A 21414-nucleotide genomic window follows, 5' to 3' on the forward strand; every position below is an offset into this window, starting at 1 on the left:
GCCCTTCAGGCAGTGACATTCAGCTCTGTTCATACCATCCAGACACAAAGCCTTTCCCAAGCCCACAAAAGATGTGGATGGAAGGATAAAAGAGCTACTACCTTTAAAAATGCCCCCCAAATAACTCTGAGGTTTGAAAAGCTTTGTTTAATGTAAATATGTTAAACTATGTTTGCACACTGTTTTTTCACTGGACAAGGAAAGTAAAAGTGCTCAAACTAACATTGAAACACCAAGCACCAAGGAATTACCAGTCCACCCAGTAACAGAGAGCAACAGGAACCTCCCAGGAGTGAGACTGTGGGTTTGTGAGCCTTTCCAGGCAGAAGCAATAAGGATTTATTCATTTTGAATTCACACATCCCCAGTCTCCACAGACAAATTTGATTATGGACTGCCATGACGTGTTAGTCTAAACGGCTCTAGTACCAAATCCAAGAGTCTCATGGTGTAAGTATTTACTTAAGATAAAATATTTCCCTGATATAATCTCACTTGATATGTGAGCCCCACGTCTTACTCTAATCAACAGGACTGTGAGAGTCTCATGTGTGATGCATATTTTCTGAGGGTTGAAACCTTTCTAATCCTAGGAAGCTGAGGTCAGTGGAAGTTTGAACAATGAGCCCTTTGCCATCAAAATGGGTTGGGAGTTCTCACCAGCTCTCCAATTTGTATCTTTTAAAACAAAAACACCATAGGAAAACTACAGGATCCACTACCCAGTAATAATAGACACGGGATAAACAGCTTGACTGCAGCAGGGTATCTTTCTGACTCTTAGTGTAGTAAAGTTGGGTGGGTTTTGCCACACAGATACTAATGCATTCAGTTAATGGAAATCTGAATCCATGCAAGGAAACATGTTCCAGTCCTGGTGTAGCTGACAGCAAGCTGTTGTGTGCTGCCACTGTGAAACTTGAGGGACATCTCTAATTCCACAGCAACAGAAACAAAACCTGTTCATCTGCTTTCAGTTTCCTCCATCAGCTTCATGTCTTGAGAAAGTAATGGAATTGGATCAGCCACTATCTTAATGTCTCCAGAGACGAAATAAATCCCAGCTATTCAAGGTAAACAAGGGGCATTTCATATGGGCAACATATGCCTTGGCTCCCTGTAAACCTTTTAGATATACATGAAATGATAAAATCAGAGAGGGCTAAAAATCTCCCAGGGAGCAAGTCAAATACTGATAAACATCCAGGGCCTGATTTTTATATCCCTTGTGCCAGCTGAAGACTGGAAGTGTATCAGTAATGTCAGAGGCACTTGCTGGGTTCCTACCAGAAGACACATAGAATTAATACGAATGTATAAAGATGAATACTTCAGGCAGGATATGGAACTTGCATTGTAAATAGATGTTCAACTGGAAAACACACTAATGACAAATTTCAAAAAATGAGCTGTTATTCCCCTAGGAATAAGGATAATAGAAAGATTTGTTCATGATAAGAAGTTAAATAAAACCAAAAGAATCAATTCAAGTGTAGGGGTATAATTTATCAACTAGATTAAGTGGACAGGATAAAAGCTTGTTAATTTTTCCACTTCCTTGGCTATGCTAGTGTCCAAAAGAGCTTCCTGCAGTCTCAAAAGATGACTTGTGCTCCTGAAATTCATTATTTAGAAATAGAGAAGTAGACAGTGAAGCCTAAGGGGACATCAAGAAGAATTCACACTGATGATTGGGATGATAATCAGCAAAAGCCAACACAATTCAGAACAAAGGACCCAAATTCCCAGTTTCATTAACCAATTCATACCAGACAGCAGTAGCTGTTCACAGCACCCCTGTCTTCTGGGCCAAGGACACCAGAGGGCTGAGCACCTTCTGCCAGCTCATCCAGGTTCCTTGCCAGCTTGAATTATTACTCTCATTGTCATTTTTTAAATGAGTGCAACTTCTACCCAGCACAGGAGTTGCTTGAATGTTTTGCTCCTTGACCAAAAGGGCCTGAGCATGGCAATGAAATTTGCTTCATGCAGCTGCAGCGTTTGGGGCAAGAAATATGGTCTCTCTATTTTAAACAATTAGAAATCCCCAAATGATACATTTAGAATATGTATATCCAGCTTCTCTTCTCTGCTTTCCCTAACCACTTAGGAAAAGGCTGCTTGGAAGTGACAAAACCCGAGGGGCAGGGATGACCCAGCCCAAAGCTTTTTGCTCTCCACATCCGTGTTTGGGTATTGCAGCAAAATGCTCGAATTCTCCTCCCAGAGCCACAGCTATTAGAACCTGAGGTTTCTTTTGTCTTGGATTTAGGTTTGTTTTAAGAATAAGTGGCAGCATCTGAGGGATTCCCAAGGGTACTTTCACCTGCTCAGATATTTCAACCTTTCCTACTCCAGCTGCCCTTGATGAGGAGTATTGGCACATCAAAAAACTGCTTTTCTCCTGAGATTTCTCACTCTGTCCTGACTTTCCTTATACAAAGAAGAGTGAAAAGTTGCTTGATCTAAACCAGTGATGTCTTTATTTTAAAATAGTGCTACAAACCACATCCTTTTTCAGGAAAACTTACCTGTGCTTACAGAAGAAATTACAAACAGAAGAAAAATGAAATTTTCAACCAGATTCTTGGAGGTAGGTAGAGCCATTCTTCAGGATTTTTAATTCTCCGGATGGATACCTGTGAAAAAAGAATATCAAGTGTCACTTTTTTTTTCCCCCAGCTCATGCAGAAACTGCTCACTGCACACAAAAAAAGGTCACATCCAGCTTTATGCCAGCCCACTTCCACTCCCTTTCAGTTCTATGTCTGCAAACACTCTCACACCACTTTGAGACCTGCCTGAACAGAGGAAGAAACCACGGGCAGCTCCTCACCCTTTGTTTGGTTTAGGATAAACCCACTTGGGAATCCAAATAGACTCTCGGAAAGCAACCACCAGTTGTAACCAAAACTGCCTTAGGAATGCGTTATAAACACATCCAGTGTCAAGAGGCTCTAGGGCTGCATATTCACACATGCAAAAAAGTAATGAAACACGACAGAGAAGGTGTTTGCAGAGGGACAGATTTTCACAGAGCAACCTTCTGATGGCACCTTTCCCCCCCCGTACTACCCACACATTTTTAGCAATGGTGTTTTGTGCACCCTCAAGATAAACCGTACTCACACATCCAGTGTGAAGTATGCAATCTCTTAGATTTCAGAGCCAAGAAAACATTGTCTATTCAATATGCCAACCCAGAACTTTCTTGCAAAACCAAAAGTGGCTTTTGAAACCAGTCTACCTAATGTTTTCTTTTTTTCAGTAGCCAACCCCCAGTAAAAACAAACAAAGCAGTGTCGTGCAAGTCAAAATTAGAATTACTGTGATTCTCTTCTCAGATTCTGCAGCTCAGACCTGTGCTCACGACAACTTATTTACACCCATATTCACATTGAGGCAAAGGCACCCACTTTTGGAAGTGGCAATTCTCTGTATTCATAAGGCACTATTTAAAATTCACATGCAGTCCTTGGAGCCATTAGGTTTTATCATGTAAGCCAGTAGCTGAGGAATAGCAAATAAACTTATTTGTAGCTGTCATGTCACATTGCAGTGATGGAATAGGGTAAATGTATGCATTGCACAGCTTGCTTAGATATAAAAAACCCTCAAGAATAATTGAAAAATTCCAGGGTACTCCAGTTTCTTTAGGGCAAAAAACATGTTACTTTTCATGTCACTTGTTAATACAAACCAAACCAAAAAAACCATGAGAAAGAGATATGCAAGTAGCCAAGATTTAGTCTGGAGCAAATATTACAGTGAAGATATGGAAAACATGTCTGTAGTTTTCATAAAGGTGATACAGCTCAAAGAACAATATGTTCAAACCACATATAAGCCAATGATTGTATTAAAAATATCATTAGAAACAGATTTTTCAGGAAATATTCCAGCAGGAAAATGTTTGCTTGTTTTTCTATAGTGTATTTGACAGCCATGAGCTCTGGAAACAGCATAGACTCAGGGCTCAGGACAGGCTATCAGGTGCTGAAATGCTGTTACAGAACAGTAGAAAAGAGGAATGCACTTAGTAATGCTATAAATTTGAGTTATATACATTATCAGAGAGCAACGTGGTCACCACGGAATTTGTGCCAGAACCAGGCTGCACGTGTCTGACATTTTAACAGCATTAGCCATCAACATTTGATAAGCCAGGGCTCTTAAGGAACAGTTTTAGACATACACCCAAAGTAAAGCAGTCACCATTAAAATGTCAAGATTTATTAGCGATTATTACACAGCCTAATCTCCAAACCCAATCACAAGACTCTGCTTTAAGGATAGAGTAAAATCTAAAAGAGTGGTAATGCCACCGGATGGTCATGACAGAGCCCAGACACAGCTGTCTCTGCTGCACAGAGCCACATTCCAACTGCTAAGGCATTGGTCATAAAATACAATCAGATGATTTAAGAGTTCAGAGAAATTTTAAAAAGGGACAGAGTTTTCGATAGTGATGGCATGCATTTGCTCTCCTGTTGCTTCATAGGTAGCAGAGAAATCTATTTGCTCTGGTCCATTAAAAACTCAGGGGAGCATCTCTGCTCCATCCAGCTCATGATCCTGTTTTCTGACAGTAAACTGCTACAAACTGGTAGGAAATGAGTGGAAGAAATGTCACAGCCTTTGCTTTCTTTAGAGCCAAGAGCTGCACAGTACTTACCATCAGGTTGTGCAAAATGGCTTCTGGTATTATATCCCCAGCTGCTCCCTGGGGACTGCTTCCCTGATTGCATCCATCTTCATAGCAGAGACCAAAACAAGCAATCAGACACTGGAAAGTCATGTCATTTTTGGAGGTGTCAGCCAAGTGCCAGGCTCCAATGTTTTTGTAGTGTCTGATCTGCCACAATCCAAAGAATATCCTGCTTATTTTGCAGCTGAGGTAGGGTGTTTGATTCGGCGCGCAGTGAGCCCGAGTTCATTGCAGTGTTAGTATGAACTGGCACTCGGGTTGGAAACGCTGAGAGCCCAGAGGGCCAAGAGGATCCAACTGCTCTGATTCAGCTCTGACTAACACACTGCTGGAAAAACGCTGCCCGGAGGATCATCTCAGGAATTTTCCTTCAAAGGCTCTCAACTAAGAATCTTTCCCAAATACTAGACACAAACAGTGGCATGTTTGATTTTACTGTTTGAGTAGAAGAGGAAGAAGAGATAGTGATTATTTTCATGGATGTCTCCTGCTGGAGAGGACCCAGATCAGCTCTCTCCTGCCAGGCAGCCCTTCCCTCAGCACCACGAGGGGACACAGGGATCGTCCCACATCGCACTTGAAAAGGCACCACGTGGCTGAGGCCAGCTCTGATGCAACCAGCTATGTCAACAAATCTCCCTGCAGATTCGGGCACTCTCAGAGCTTAAGGGCCATACAAGTGGTCTCCTAAGTCTATCTTCTCCAGCGTTTCTCAAATACCATCTGTGACTCCTCTCTCGGGTGAGAAAAGCTTTCTAATCTAGCCATTAAAAGCTGCCAGGCAATGGCGAGTAGGACTCATATTCCTGTATCTGGCAAGGCAGCATTTCTGAAATGATTCCCAGCTGCTGGATCTTTCCAAAACGTGAACAATAGCATCAGACAATGTTAAAAGTAGATGCAGGAAGCTATTAGTCCTCAGCTGGCTGCTACTGCAGGTGTCAGCAGTGATACTGTACTAGAAAGCACACTGCACAGGCAGGAATCCTGAGCCACTGCCTGCCTTGCAGTTTTAATCCTAGAGGCAACAGAGCAGATAATCTCAAGAGCAAAATAGTGAAGAAAGGCTCTGAGGAAGCTGCATTGTCAGAGGCATCACGTTGGGGTCACACAGACACCCAGAATCCCAGGTGGCAGAGCAGAGCTCTCTGGAGCAGCACAAGCAGCCAGTCAGTAACACAAGCCAGGCTCCTGCCTTGACTCACCACCTTGCACAGCTCTGGGCTGACCACCCAAGCCCAGAACCAAAATTCTTCAGAAATAGCTCATGATATTGGTTATCTCAACATGCTTTCTAAGACTGGCTTGACACACTTTGGAGGATGTACCTTCAGCATCTGCTGAAGATGAGGCTTCTTGCTGATAAGTCAAGTAGAGCATAACAGGAGCATTAAACATTACAAACACAAAGATGGCAGAAAAGCAGCAGCTGCCTGATCCCCCCTGAAAAAGATGTCAAAGGGAGCAAGAAACCTGGAGGCTACTGCTGCTGCTACTGCCCAGCAAGGGACAAAGCAAGGATGGGGAGCCATCCACAGAGAAGAACAAGAAAGACTCATGTGGAAAAGGTGCCTTCGACCCTGGTGAAGAGTGAACTCCCAGCAGACACTAATTTGCACAAGTACTTGAGAGGAGCTGTGAGAAAAATCTGTGTTCTCCAGGGACCACCTCTACAAGGTGAGCTGCTCCAGCAGACCCCACAGGTCAGTGCTAGGGCTGTGGTGCAGCCCTGGGCTGTCCCACTGCCATAGCTGGTGCTGGGGTTTGGTGGCTAGGTCCAAAGCCTTGCTGCACTTTTCTTCATTGATATGCAAAGAAGCCAACATCAATTTGGAAGCACACTCCTGAGAGAGGGAGGAGCTGTTGAATGAGCACCTCTGCCCCCTTCTTCCTGAGACTACACGGCACCAACCGGCCTCTCTCCCCACGTGGGATATTTTACATTTTAGCCCAGCTGGGAAGATGGATTTGACGAGCACATTTGCCTTTCTGACCAAAAGACACACCAGCTTCTTCTGCAGTGACATCCGTGTGCAGGGGAAGCCTTTGCATACCCAGTCACAAGCACATCTGAAGCCTTCCAAGGGCCTTAGAAATAAACAAACACATTTCTAGGGATCGCTAATGAAAACACTTCCCCAGTCCCAGCACAACAGCAGAGTAGCTTTTCACCTTGATCTTGTGCTTGCCACCCAACTATTAGCTGCTCTCCTTTACCAGCAAGCAGAGGAGGATTAAACTCAGGAACAGAATTTACTTTTCAATAAAATCAGTACTGGAGGCAAAAGCAGCCTTCTAACTTTTTTCTCCCAATGAACCTCAGTTTCTTATTAATTTATCCAATATCTTTCCCTACAAGGAAAAAAGTTCAGCTCCCATCTGCATATAAACATCACTGCAAGTTCCCTGATTCCTGACATTCTGAATGAGGAGCAGAAGTTAGAGGAAGTTTTTTACAATGCATAAATTAAAGGAAATGAAGGTGTTTGCAAATTTGTTGTAATACCAGCGAGCTATTTTGGGACATAAATAAAAGGGGAAAATAGAGTTATTTTAAAGCTATGCCTTTTTTTTTCTTTTTTTTTTCTTTTTTTTTCTGAATTAATGGGGTTTTTTTGCACAGGCTTACAGACCTTTAAAAGGAAAGGAAGCAATTTTTGGCCCAGCTAAAACAAAATCATTTGCAGTTAACGTCACCCCACCCATCCAAAGCTGACTGACTCCCGGTTTCACATGCTTTCCAAGTGCTCAGCAGCTCACTGAATTACACCCTCATCCACTGCATGAAGTTCTGAAAGCCTCAAAGTGGTGGGAAGCTGACCCCCATTTTCAGAGGCTGAGGGTGCAGTGACTTCCCTGTGCCTGCTGACAGTAACTCAGTGTTCAGCCCTGCTAACACTTTCAGGGAGTGCCAGAGCTACTGTGCTCCTGCTGCAGAAATGCTCTGGGGATAACCAGGAGACCTACATGTCCTGAATGCATTAGATGCACTGAATGTGCCTGGACTGGCTGCAGGTCCACGTGGCCACGCACAGTCTGTGTGGACTCCAGCATGGAGATCCTCCTGCTCAGGAAATCCCTGGGAGGAACACGACAGCTTCCCACAAGCACAGCGCCCACGCGACACTTACCCCGCAGCTTCACACACACAGAGTTCTGGTGCATGCCAGGCTAACAGTGGCCTTTGAAAACATCCTCTGGAATGTCCCAAGGGTCTGTGGAGGAACCGTACCCTCTGCAGAACGTCCCTGGTTTTGAAGCCTTTTTTCCCTCCTGAGGTAAGGAAAGTGTGTGTGCAGTGGCTGGAGAGGATCACAGCATCATGAATCCGCTGCTTTTAACTACCCAAATAACTGCATCAGGATGTAAATATTTTCCTTTTTGCTTTTGTGGTACTTCACTGTTTGCATCTGGCTCGCCACAGCTCCACGCCTTCCTCTCCAGGACATTTGCCATTTGCTCTCCTTCTGGGGCGGGAGGAGGAATAGTGATTTTTCAGAGGTTTAGGCACATTCCTCTCCTTCCTTCACCAGGCTCTTCCTTTGCCAATTGTTTAGTCTCAGCCTGAGGTTGGAGCTCTGCAAAGTTTTATTGGGATCCAGGGTCTGGACCTGTCACAAATTATCAAATAAATCTCCAAGAAGCGAAAAGCTTGCTCTGCAAGTACATGTTCCAGTGTTGGACTTACGCTCACAAGCCTAAACCGTCTTGCTTTTCTTCCCCTGCACAGCCACAGAAATCATAAAAATTAGGTACTAGCAGGAGTTCAAAAGGACTTTGGGGAGCTCCTCGGAGAGTCACTGCCAACCACTCGGGCTCTTTTACAACTGCTGATCTCCACTGGGGACGTCAGCCTCCATCACTCCTCATGTGGGCCAGCTCAGGCCCACAATGTCTGTGCATCACTCCGTGTCTCACCTTCAGTGATTTCTTCGTACTTCCAAGCAAGCCAGGACCTTTCCCCTGGTCAAATCTGACTCCCACCTCTCCTACCTGGTATTGGGATGGAGCCACAGTTTTCTCTTCTGCCTTTCAGGTGTTTTTGCAGCCCATGTCCAAGGGCAGCATGTATCTGATGGAGGCAATTGTCCCAGCTGAGGAGGTCAGACCCCACTCAGAGGCACAGTGTCAGCTGGCCAGTGCATGGATGCCAGAGCGACTAACTCACCAGGGAGCAGAAGTCTGGCCAACAAAACACTAACCTTTCCCTGTAGCAACTTGTTTGGCCATTTCTGAGAATTTCAGAGAAACAACAGGACATCAGTAACAAAGCCTTCACATACCTGTTTGAATAACCCCTGTGATGGAGATGTGGACAGGCTGAAATCACCTGCCCCTTCATTGCTGTCACCAAATAACATCATGTTCAAACCAAAATGAGTCTGTTGCCATTTCAGGGTAACTTTGAACTTAAACTGTGGTCAACAAGGTCAGTGGTTGTTTCTCAGTCTGCATACAAAGCTCTATTTTTGCCTTTACTTCAAAAAGCAGCAGCATAAACAAAAAATCAGAGAGAATTAGCCACTAATACTGGCAGTATTTCAGTCCTCAATGGGAGCAGAAAGTCAATACTAGCATTGTCTGAAAGGAACACAAGATTTTACCCTGCGCAGCATGTGCTTTATCCTGGGTTTTATTCCTGTAGGTCTTTAATTAAATGTTCACATTAGTTGAGCAAACATCATTTTACCAGTCATTAGCTACAGACAGAAACACATTTATAACTCCTTGTTACACCCTACCTATTCCATTTTATTAGAAGACATCATCATAAGATCATTGCACACCTACCCATCAATGCAAGCAGATGTTACTGAGTTCACCTAAGATGCCAGAGCAGATGGACAATTAATTTTCTTATAAGCAGACATTAATGGAGAGAAAAGAGGACTGAAGGGAGAACTCCTTACCTCTGCTGTTGCTTGTATCTTTCCCTGGATGTTGCTAAAGTTTCTACGTCAAATTTCATTTCCAGTCCCTATGATATTAAAGTGCAGGTTTTTGCCTTTGAAACTTACCTTTTGATACCAAACTATGGATATTTTGAAACATTTCTCCTTGGGGAGGGCAGCCCACAGGCTTTTCCTATCCTGCCTTGTGAGACACCACTGGAAAAAAAAAAAGCTCTACCACAGTAGCTAGGATGAGAATATATTTATTAGTTATAAAATAGACAAGTGAACACCACCAGTTTGGTACAATCATATATAAACAAGAGGAGGTTGTGTGACAGCAGCAGGCTTTGCTGGGTTGGTGTTGCCCCAGTGATGCTAATCCCAGGGATTTGCAGAGTTTTGCTCCGAGTGGTTCTGGGGAAAAAGCAAATTTATCGACTCATCTGCATTAGCTGGACATTGATATTCTTTCAGGTTCAAGGGAACATAATGCTGTAGAGAAGCAGCTTTCTGATAACCAGCATGATTAAGAACTTTAATCCAGCAGGGTTTGGCTTGTCCTTTATAGCCAAGCATGGCAAAAGTCCCTGAAAAACAGACAAAAAGAGAGTGACCCTCTGGATGGGTCAGTTCACTTACTAGCAACACAGCACGGACTCCTTCCACAAATCACAGAAACTTCTTAGCTCTTCTCTTTTCTTGCTTGGATTAAAATAACAGAATGTTTAGGAGAGAAAAAAGGGTGATGAAAGAGAAAATGAGCTTCATTGAAGCCCTAACCTCACTACATCCCAGGTATGTCAATAAACTAAAACAGGTTCCCAGGTGTCAGGCAGCAGGAATATTGTTTTACTCTTTGTTTTTACACATCAGTACTTTTTCACATATGACTACATGAAAGTGGTTAGGCACTTGGAATCCTTCTTTTATTAGTTTACATCAGTTTCTTCCTGTTATGCCTAAACTATTCCCCATGTCAACTCTGCTCCATTCCTCTGCTGTCACAAAGTACAAAGGCATTATGTATTCTTCAATTTTAATAATAATGTCTTGTGTTTATATTATGCTTTTCATTGCAAAGAGTCCCAAGGCTATTCGCAGCTGGTTGGATCAAGACTACTCCTGTAAACACTTCTAATTTCAATAAGGTTTTCCAAACCCAGGCAACAAGACCCTAAATCCTGATCCTGCTGGGGTCAAGGGGATCAGGGGTTTTTTTTGACGTTATCCCTCGAAAAAGCAATATGCACTTGGGAGATGCTCCAACCTGCCCCAAAACACAGGCCCCCAGCATGGGCCAGTCCTGCACGTGGTCACTTTGGGAGCTGGGAAGTCAAATAATATGCATACCTGAGTCAGCAGGGGAAGGCTCATGAAGAAGAACTTAATTACCCAGACTGGAAATCAGGGCAGACACGTGGGTGAACACCCTGGCCCTTAGAAAAAGCAAAACAGGGACAGATGGGACTGGCCAGCACAGCTTGGTCCCACTGCCAGGCACCAGCATCCCACTGAAGTGGCAAGGCAAGAGGATGGCCACCAACCAGCATGTCCCAAGGAAGGGGGTGGCCCTGTTTGCTGCTTTTTGTGCCCCAGGATCAGTCAGGGCTGGAGGATGAACCAAGCTTCCAAAATGAACTGGAAATGATGCACCCGAGTGAGTGGCACAGGTGGTTCAGGGAACAAAGTCTGACAAAACAAACAAACAAAAGATTCCTTTTTAATAAAAAAATTCCTTTCAAAAGTATTGAGGGCCTTGATGAAAGAATGAAGCAATGAAGTTTCAGGACAAAATCAAAAAAGAAACCTTCAAATTTTTGCTTTTAAAGGAATGAAAGAAAAAACAGCTTATTGGGAATCAAACAGGCACCAAAGTGAAATCACTGTCTCTGCTGTAAAAATTACACTGTCTTCCCCTGGAATGGTCACAGCAATGAGCTTTGAAACTTGACCCAGATATTGATATACATTTCAGTAAAGCTGTAGGGGAAAAAAAATCTCTGAACCCTGGGGAAAAAAAAAAAAAATAAAGAAAGAAGAAGCTGGAAATACAGCCAGTTCTCCATCTGATCTCTGCTTGAGAGGCTGCAAATGAAAACTGAACCAAGCTGACTGGTTGTTTTCCTGATTTCCTTATCGTTGAAATTAGTCATCCAAACCTCAACTTAATAGCTCTTAGTTTTCCAGTAGGAAACCCAGTGTGGATTTCCTGGACCAAAAGACATCAATGGATTTCTTGCAGCAATCCAAAGTAAAACTGTAATTAGAACTTTCCAAAATCGGTGAGTTCACCTTCCTTCCATCAAAATAAAAATAAATAGCTCCTATTTCACTTCTGGCTATTTTCTTTTTCATCAGTCTTTCAGCTTATGATTATTTTTCCTTGCAAAACAGTTGAATTTTAGAAATGGAATCTTTATCAAATGATTCACTATTTTTTGTTAGAAAAACAAGCTCCTTTTAGGATGAAAAATTTGCAGCATGCAGCTTCTCACCAGTGAGGCAGGGTTAAAACCCAAGAGTAATTCTCCTTCTTCTCACCTTCCCTGAGCCAAGCGGATTTTATTACATTGCTATATTTTAAGGTAGCAAATATATTTATAAGCACTATGTAACTATGGGCACATTTTTGATAGGGAAACACACTAGTAACTCTTAAGAAAAAGAAACATGGTAGAATAAATACATTTACCTTCCTTGTGGAAGACAATGGGCTTTGCTGAACCTAACCTGGTAAAAACAGACATTTCAGAGCCACCTGCCACCTCTGCAATATCTCTAGAGCACACAAGAAGAAGAGACCTGAAAAGGAGGACAGTAATTACTGCATGATTGCAAAATATCACTTTCATTAAGAATCTGCAAGACCTTTGAGCTCCAATTCAGAAATGTACATAAGAGCATGCTTAACTTTAAGAAGGTGCTTACATCCCTTCGATTTCAATCACACATAAGCTTTCCAAAGTTTAAGACTGTTCAAATGTTTCTAAATTAAACCTGTGCTGACACAGAATCAAAACAAGCACAAATGACTGTTTGCCAGTGCACGACACTCAGTTGCAGAAGAAATTCAGTTATTATACAGCCCTGAGACTCTGAAACCATCAATATTCTGGGTATGATTTTCAGTCAAGCCTCCATCCAGCTTTGGCCCTCACAGATGGGTTTTCCAGCCCCCAGTGAATTGTACCTGCAACGAGTTATGGGTTGCACAGCTGGCTGCATTTAGCTGAATGCCTCGACTTGCAAAATACACATCCCACTAGAAAATCAGTCTGAAAGTGCAGACATCACGAGGATGTATGTCACTCTGTGCACGTTCTGTACATGCACATACTCATGTGCATAAACACAGACGTAATAACTCAGGAGTGTTCAAATCTTTGGTCATGAACTGCTCAGAAATGTCTTGGACTGAATGTCTGTTTTCTGGTTATTTGACCTGCTTCTGCCAGCAGCCAAGAATTTATCTATAAATCTCTGTTGTTGCATGTTTATGTGGCAACACATAAAACCACAAGGAATGTGGGACAGACACAAACAGAGATGGTCCAAACCATTGCCAGGACACAGGCAAGGTAACAGAGCCCACAGGCAGGTCTGTTCATTGGCTCACCCAAGAAAAGTCCTATTGGAAAATCTGGCACACCTCTGATTCTCATCTGTCACAAGAGGCAAAAACCAATCAGTAAGAGTAAACAGAATCCCACTCATTTCAGAAATGGAAAACTGAGTCATTGGCTGCCAGGAAATTGCTGGACACCAGGATAGGTGTGCAGGATTGCAAATGTCATTGCAAGGACCTTATCTACTTCATGCTAAGGAAACAAATGGTTAATTTAGAAGGACTTGCCAGTTTTCCAGAAAACCTCTGTCTGTCTGCTTTAATCTGTGCAATCCTGGGAGAGCAATGCTACTTCTCTTATCATCCGGGTAATATTTGGGATTTGTACATAGTTAATCTGTGCCAGATTTCTTCAGAGCACAGGTTTGGTTATGAAAGTAGGTAATTTTCCTTTCTTTGTCCATCAGCCATGGGTTGCTACATGAGCTGGGCTCTCAGCAGTTTGCTTACCTCTCTTTTATCAATGTGTGAACATAATCAGTTATTGCACTGACAGTGTTTTCACCAGTAATTGTGTCAAAGTGTTGCCTACTCACCACTGCTCCTGAGCAGGCATCCAGCACCACAAAGAATATCCCACAGCTAGCAAACAGGAACACTGTGTCATTTATCTGCAGCAGAAAACAGAGGCAGGTTTTCATGGAGGAAGACTGGGGAGCTTCAGAATCTGATCCTGGTCCTCCATAAGGGAGTTACAAACAAGGAAAATATCAAGGGTGTAGCCCCTATAATTTTAAATGTGTAATTAGTACAAATGCAGTGACATCACTGTTAGGTGGTCAATGGCAAGAGGAAGCAAAACTCTTTAGTTAGTGTTAGAGAGCTCCTTAGTTCTCAGTGGGGTACAAAAAGATGAGAAATGAGGTCATTGGCATCTTTTGTGTATTCGGAAGATACATTTGGGAAGTGGAGAATCCTGGGAGTAAAATGCCTAGTTCAGTCTTAATACAGTTTCTTTCCACATGGAGAAAATTACAATCACTTGGCAAAGCAGATTTGACCATGGAGCAAGGGAGTGATGCTGAGACAGCAGATGAGGGAACAGAAGAGACACATGGACTTTTTTGCTTTCCCTGGAAATGTAAATATCAAAACCAAAATGCTCCAATTGGTAGGGCTGTCCCAGTGCCTCAAAGAAGTTTTAGCACAAGTGGCTCTTACTCTTCTCCTTTCTTAACAGCAAGAGCCCCTTCCTCAGGTTACATCTCTCTGGATGTGCTGTGATATTTGCTTTTAGAAAGGTAAAGGCTCTCAGAGATGCCCAGTACTGGTGCCCCTCCCCAGCACTCTGGAGGACTGCCCAGCCCAGGAGGACACAACCTCCACCACTGAGAGCAACATCAGACCAAGGGTAGGTGATCAGAAAGCTGAGCCCATGATATACAACACCCCACTGTCATCCACATAACTGTCCAAAGCCTACAGGCACCAGGGAGCGTGGATACATCACATCAGTCTGAGACATGTACACCTCCAGGGAATTTAGATCCAGAGTGAATGAGGGAGCCAAGTGTTAAAAAGTGGCTTCTGCAAGATGTTGGAGGATGCTGAATGCAATAGGGGGTCAAGGGTAAGGGAAACATCAATGTCTGGGCCATGGGTGGGCAGAGGGGAGTGAGGAGGAGCAAAGACAGACTAAGTCTTTTGCTTAGTCCTGGCTGTCTCACACTCCTAAGCCTGGGAAGTGTGTCAAAGTCTGGATGCACGTAGAGAAAAGAGCAACCACCACTGCAAACCAACCTAACCGTGACCCTCTGGCAGAAGCAGCAGCCCTGGGGTGTGTCCTGCCCCAGAGTTGCTGAAGGAGCCCACAGGAGGGCTCCTGTGGCCCCTCCAGAGCTGGAGCTGGTGACCTCCACACACATTTCCCCCAGCCCTTGGGGAAGCCCAGATGAGAAATTTAAAATGTTTCTGACTTTTGCATTTCATTTAGCAAAACAAAACCAAAACATGTGCTTTGGTAGTGAGGGCTCCTCTGCTTCACTTCCTTGTTTCCAAATTTCCCACACCTTTTAAGGTTTAGAATAAAAATCCCCCATTTAGGCATGAAATTTTATCATTTGCTTACCCAAGCCCTTACTTCAGCTAAGAGTACATGTGTTGGAAATAAAACTTCCCTTGCATTAAAGCTTTAGAAAAGGCAGAGAAGCTTTGAGGATCCTATGCCTGTCCCACAAGTCCTGCACACACTCAGGTCTCTGCACTTCCACCTCAGGTGTGGATGCTGCCTCCACTAACACCTGCTTGCTAATGGTTTTGAATAAATTTTTGATGATGCAGCCAGTGCACACGGCCAGAAATGTTGGCTGCTCAGACTCCTTAAGGATGCTGTACCAACTTGGCTTGGCATTTGTTAGCATTAATTATAATTCAGTAGCACACAGGCATGTAAGGCTGGACAGTGTCCCTGTGAGCATGATGTAAGTCACCCTTCACCACCTAGACAAACATATAAGGCATGTGCAGGGACAACCTGACAGCTCCAAACCCCTTTAGTAGTGAAATATTGTTATCTTTTAGTGCAATGCCAGCAGAGAAACATCAGAAAAACAAATTTGTTTTTTTTCCCCACCTCCTTTGTAAACAAGGACTTCTGGTGTGCTCCCTCCCATCTCCCTTCCTCCCCATTAGAGTGGTGGTGGTGTTAATTCTTCTGAGGTGATAAAAGGCTTTTTTTTTTCCCCCCTAAAGGCTCAAATCCTCATCTGAATAGAATACAAACTCCCAGTGACTTCAAGGGAGTTAATTGTGAAGGAGAACAATGCACTTGCCTCTTCCAGGGGAACTTCCCATTTCCTTCTGCCAAGGCTCAGCAAGATTTTGCAGTAACGTTCCTTGGAGATAAAGCTTCCCCTGTTTAACCACCATTTCAAATGTAATAAAACACAACATACCTTAACCAACGTGGATGTCGAGTGGTTTTGAATGTCTGCCCTGCTGAGAGACTGGATCTGGATCCTGACATACTTGACTGAGGGTGTGCTAGTGATAGCAACCTGCAATTACACCAGAGACAGCAACTTAAAAACTGGCTTGCTGACTGTTTTTCCTCAACAGAATGACACCAGGTACCATATACATGATCACAAAACTTCAAGAATTCTTTTTTTTCAAACTGTGATTCCGGTTCACAAGTTCTAAGACACCTTGTATCCAAGGATGGTGGCAATGCTGGCTGGAAGGGACCTCTGATGGTCACTCTGCCACTAAGTAAGTTTAAAAGCTGAATATGAGTTTCACATATTTTGCCTGGCTGTTAAAATTTGTATGAGCCTGAAATCCACCCCAATCCCCCCAAAATTTTCCAGCTATTCCTAAGTAGAATTACTTTACAGTCTGAAATTCAGCAACAATATTGTACTTTGGAATTTAAAATTAATTCAGCCTGAGCCCTTTCAAGAGTCCTTTTTTCCCTGTTTAAAAGAAAGAAATGGGGGGAAGAAAAGGTGCCATGTATGTTGCTCCATTTCTTTCAGGCTGTCTTTGAAGCATGGCATGAAAAGCTACAGAAATTGAAAGCAAAACTCTTCCCTCTCTTATGTTACATGATGCTGGGCAGATACCCAAGTGGGAATTTTCCTTTCACAGCATGAAAACGAATGCCCCGCCTGTGGATGGCATAGGGTGCAGACCCTGGGTACCTTGCTGAGAGCAGTAACTGTGTCCTTCCTGAGCTTCATGGTCTTGCAGATGAACAAACAAGTACCTGCAAATGAGAGCAAGCAGAGGGATCAGAGCCACCATGTGCTCAGAGCAAAAGCTGAGTAGGGGCAGGGTCTGCCTTTGCTAAATTGCATTATCCCTCCCATTGCCCAACAACCTAAACCATCTCTGTCTCAGGTTGGTGCAACACAGCACACCCAATTCAAATGGGTCCAGCAAGGATGCAGGTCAAACTCCCCTCTCATCCTGGTGTGACGAGACCTGCAGCGCTTGCAGCCTGTCTGCTCATGACAGCTGCCTTCACCAGGCAGGTGCCAGGGGGACAGACACCCCCTCCAGCCCCAGGCACCCAGTGCTGCCCCAGATGTGGTGGTATCTCACCAGATAAGGAGCAGCCATGGTGCTCAAGCTGTTGTGCATAAGGAGCCTTGCCTGGATACATCAGCATCTCCCCTTTGGCTCCTGTGCTGCACGGTCCTGGCTGGCAGGCAGAGCTCAGCCTGAAGCATGTACTACAAAAGCTTGAAACCAGCCAGGTCTTCTGGCCTTTGGAGCTCATGGTTGTTTTTTTTCTGGCTGCTCTAAGAATGTTTTCAATTGTGTCCATTCTGCAATTCAGGCTGAGGAAATTATACAAACAGCTCAGTTCAGCTCCAGGATCACAAAGATCCATGAACTTTAAAGGGATTTTTCTTTCTATTTCTTTTTAAACTAAATATTTGTTTCTATTTGTCTGGAATAAAGAATGAGTAAGCTTAGGTCCTAGCCAAAGATCTAGCATGTGGGGTTAAAAAAAGAAGGGGAAACATCCCACTCATTAAGAAATAAACTCTAAAAAACAACAACAGGAAAAGCAAAAAGCCAATCCCCTGGCTTCTGTACTCTGAAAGGCTAAAAAAATAACTGCTGAACTAAACAGAGAACCAAAAGGCTGATACTGTCACAATTAGGTGACATCAGTCTGCTGTACCAGGTCCAGATGGCTGCTGGCAGCCAATGGCTCTTCCCCCACAGACCCACACGTGTAACCATTTTCCCTGCTCTTCGGTAGTAAACAACCTGTTTACAGAATTTGGACTGCTTGTTTCTTTTCTGGTTTTTCGGTTTTGTTTTGGGTTTTGTTGTTGTTGTTGTTGAAAAAGGAGTCTTAATAAGCAAACGGTTGTTTCACAATTCCTACCATGAGAGAAACCTGGCCATCAGCAAGGAGCCTGGTTAGCAGGGAAGGCATTCCGGGATTCGATTGCTCATGTGTTATGGTTGAATGAATAAACATATCCCATCTTAATTTCAAATCTGGCACTTGTGGATTGATTCTGAACCAGGCACTTAGTCAGGTAAAGCATCATGGGGACCATGGTTAGACCACAAAACACATTTTTCCTTCCTATTTTAGCTGACTGAAAAACACTGTTTCGTAATATGTTTTTTTAAATGAAAGGTGTCCTAGAGTCTCATAAAGGTAGTGCAAGATCTCTAGGACTCACTTCATGCCTTCAAAATAAGAGATGTTCCATGGTGCTCTCCTTTTTTTACAAAGTCTAATTTTTTTTTTTTTAAAGTGATGATTCTAGAAATGTCTCTTTGTGGCAATATGAAGAAGTTGAAACTTCCCAAATGATTTCAGTGTTGGAGCTGCTGCTGTTACTAGAGGGCTCCTATTTGTAGCCATTTGTGGTCCAGTGGATTTTAACAAATATTTACAGTGCACCAACACCTGCAGCAGTCTGAGCAGCAGGGATGCCTCAAAGGAGCTAAGTCCAGGCAAGAAACCACCCGTTTCCTTAATGGCAATACAAGAGGCTGCTTGGTGATGAAGAAATATCCCTATCCCAGGCACCCCAGCCTGTAAATTCATTCTGACCTGAAATCAGTGAAAAGATCACACAAGATGGATGGATAGCGGAACTATGAGAAAGGGAAAAGAGGTGCTGGGGTTGGTAAGAGAAAGACCCTGAGGGTTTGCTGCCCATGGAGGGGCAGTGCAGGGCTCACCCTGATGCTCTGTCGAAGCAAAAGAGCTGCTCACTGGTCCCATGGAGAGGATGGGCCTGAGATGGGGCAGCACGGTAGTGCCTGATGCTGTGCACCCTCCCTGTCCTCCTCTGGTAGATATCTGCCACCACCTGGAAAACAGCTTCCCTGGGATAGCTGAGGGCAACATGCAGCCAGTCTCCTCTGTCAGAAAAAATAAAGGGTAGGCGGGGGGAAGGAGAGAAAATGCACTTAAGGGCTTGAGTACAGGAGAGATGGTCTGCAGCCAAGAGTACAGTCTTCAGGGGAAAACAAAGAAATGTCCTTTGAGGTTCTCTTCCTCCTTTAAAAAAAACACAACAAATCCTCAAAGCCAAAGAAAATCAGATTTTTCTTTTGCTTTGTCTGGAATCAACGGCTGCTTATTATGAAGGTCTGATCCAGGGACCCCAGCTGACCCCAGAGAACTTTAAGTCAAGTGCCAGGATGGCTTAAAATCAGAGGTTTTTCTCTTCCCTGCCTCCTAAGGCTGCAGTACAAGCAGTCCCATACCCGCTCACATCTCCCGAGGCAGCCAGGGCTTGTTTCAGTTCATCCGGAGCTGCTGCGGGAGAGGAGCCGGCGTCCAGCAGACATTGCACTGGGGGCACAGGTTCAGGAATTAGAAAGTAATCTCTGACTTGAACCAGAGCCACAGTCTAAAGAGACCTGCTTCCTCCACTTTACAGCAAAGTTTATTATTATGGTTTCCATTAAAACCACCCTTCTCTTTCTTCAATGTCAGTTTAGAATAACTGAGGGTAAAGTTAAATCATCTTTTAACTCTTGTATGTCACAAGTTCAGCACGCACATTTAAAATAAAAAAAGGAATTGTCCTCGTGGCTTTGCTTTGTCCTGTGATCCCTATTGCCACCCTCACGGAGAGAAAAACTGGTTCCAAACTAGGAACCTTTGTTAGGAGCCAAAAGATGCAGTTGCTGTGCACTTGGGATGCAGATGGGAAGAATTTTCCACAAAACCCGACACCCTTTCCCATCTGCGGGATGCACCTGTGCTGTGCAAAGCAGAAAGCCACCAGAAGTTTACACTTGAAAAGAAGCACTAAACACTGAGATAATTAGCTTAATTATTTTTCTTCTTGCTAGCCTCTGAAGTGGCTCAATGTGCCACACCAAGGTGCCTGAACCAGCGCTTGGTTAGTGCTGGTTAGTATCCTCTTTAGAGGGAACCAAAACCCCCCAGGCTTTTAGTTACCTGGCTTCCTGGTTAAAATGTGAAAATATAAATTTGGCTTAGAGAAATACAAACACCACCTTCATCAGCTGTCTTCCTGGGCCCTACAAAATTGAGGAAGACAAAGTTTCTCCAAAGGCTTGCCTGAAATGACCCAGCACCCATCCCTGCCTGCAGAGCAATAAATGGGGGAAAATCACTTTGACTTGCAGAAACCTGGGTTTCTGTATGCCTGGATCTCTACTTTGCATTACACATGGAGAGCACAAGAGCAAAGCTATTTCAGACTTTTCCTGGTTTTCTCATTAAAACAAAATAAAATTATCTGCAGGATAGGGGGGACAGGCCGTTCTAGAATAATAAATCAAAGCTGCACAAAGACCCATCAGCTTAAGCCAGATACTGCCCTCTAGATTTTAACCAACTCCAGCTGTGTCATAACACAGGACAGCTAGAAAACGGATATATTTTCAGATTATTTGGCCTCCAAGTAGAGGAAATGAAAGAAATGCACCAGAGCCATGTTTGTGGAATATTTTTAGGACGGAGACCCAAGACATTTGGCTGTTTCATAAGGATGATTTGCATTGTGTTAGCACATTTCATCCCCTGAAGACACCATCACAAAAAGGGCTTGTCATCTCCTTCAGATGCTGGGAACTGGCTTTGGTGCTGTGCTACACTGACTGCCACCTCCCTAGGGAACAAGAAAGGTGCTAGAAAAGGCTATTGGAGGGTGAAAGAAAAAAAAAAACAACAACCAAGTGAAAAACCCCACAGCTGTGACCATCTTGAGTTGCTGGGGCATTTGGGAATATGAGTGCTAGAGCCTAGTGTGATTGTGAGCAGGGTGAATGAAATGCTGAAATAAATTATATCAGATGAAAAGCATCTACTTCGGAGTTTGTGGGGAGTGAGATGGAAATAAGGGCATTCCCACAACAAAGGGCTTGGGAGGAGATGTGAGAAGGGAAGGCATTAGAAGTTATCATTTATGTAAATACAGAAAAGGAGAAGGTGGTTATTTTCTCCTTAATTTAGTGGTATTTTAACAGCTTCCTATTTAGCTCTTTACTACAGTTCTGTTTCGTCAACTTGTACTAAATCCACCATAAGCCCTCCCAAACACCTGGCTGTGTGGCTGAACTGAGCTCCACCATCCCAGGAAAAGCAAAGTGAGAGACGTTGAGTGCTACTGCAGGACAGCCACAGGGCTCTGCCTTGCAGCTGGGCCACTGGATGGGTCTCAGCTGTTTGTTCTCCAGCAATTGCCAAAACCAAGGGAGAAATGCAGCCACAGGCAACAAGGAGCAGT

The 21414-nt window shown here is 43.7% G+C and overlaps 2 protein-coding genes across 3 annotated transcripts in view; both read right to left on the minus strand.

Annotated features, from left to right (window-relative positions):
• Positions 1–21414, minus strand: part of CEMIP (cell migration inducing hyaluronidase 1) — a 113461-nt gene that overhangs the window by 54059 nt on the left and 37988 nt on the right. Inside the window, exon 2 of one of the 2 annotated variants that reach the window (XM_051628160.1) lies at positions 2532–2639. In XM_051628160.1, the coding sequence (XP_051484120.1) occupies positions 2532–2607 (76 nt within the window). In that variant the 5' untranslated portion in view covers positions 2608–2639. Of the gene's footprint in view, positions 1–2531; positions 2922–21414 lie in introns of those variants that run through there. The other variant, XM_051628161.1, reaches the window with a different exon arrangement.
• LOC127388746 (cell surface hyaluronidase-like) overlaps positions 10106–21414 on the minus strand; it is a 48985-nt gene continuing 37676 nt past the window's right edge. The window contains 6 exon segments of the mRNA XM_051628547.1: positions 10106–11292; positions 12296–12405; positions 13765–13839; positions 16123–16224; positions 16870–16934; positions 18887–19069. Of these exon segments, the coding sequence (XP_051484507.1) occupies positions 16211–16224; positions 16870–16934; positions 18887–19069 (262 nt within the window). The 3' untranslated portion in view covers positions 10106–11292; positions 12296–12405; positions 13765–13839; positions 16123–16210.

This window comes from Apus apus, chromosome 10, assembly GCF_020740795.1.
Source record: "Apus apus isolate bApuApu2 chromosome 10, bApuApu2.pri.cur, whole genome shotgun sequence".
NCBI classification, from domain to species: domain Eukaryota; kingdom Metazoa; phylum Chordata; class Aves; order Apodiformes; family Apodidae; genus Apus; species Apus apus.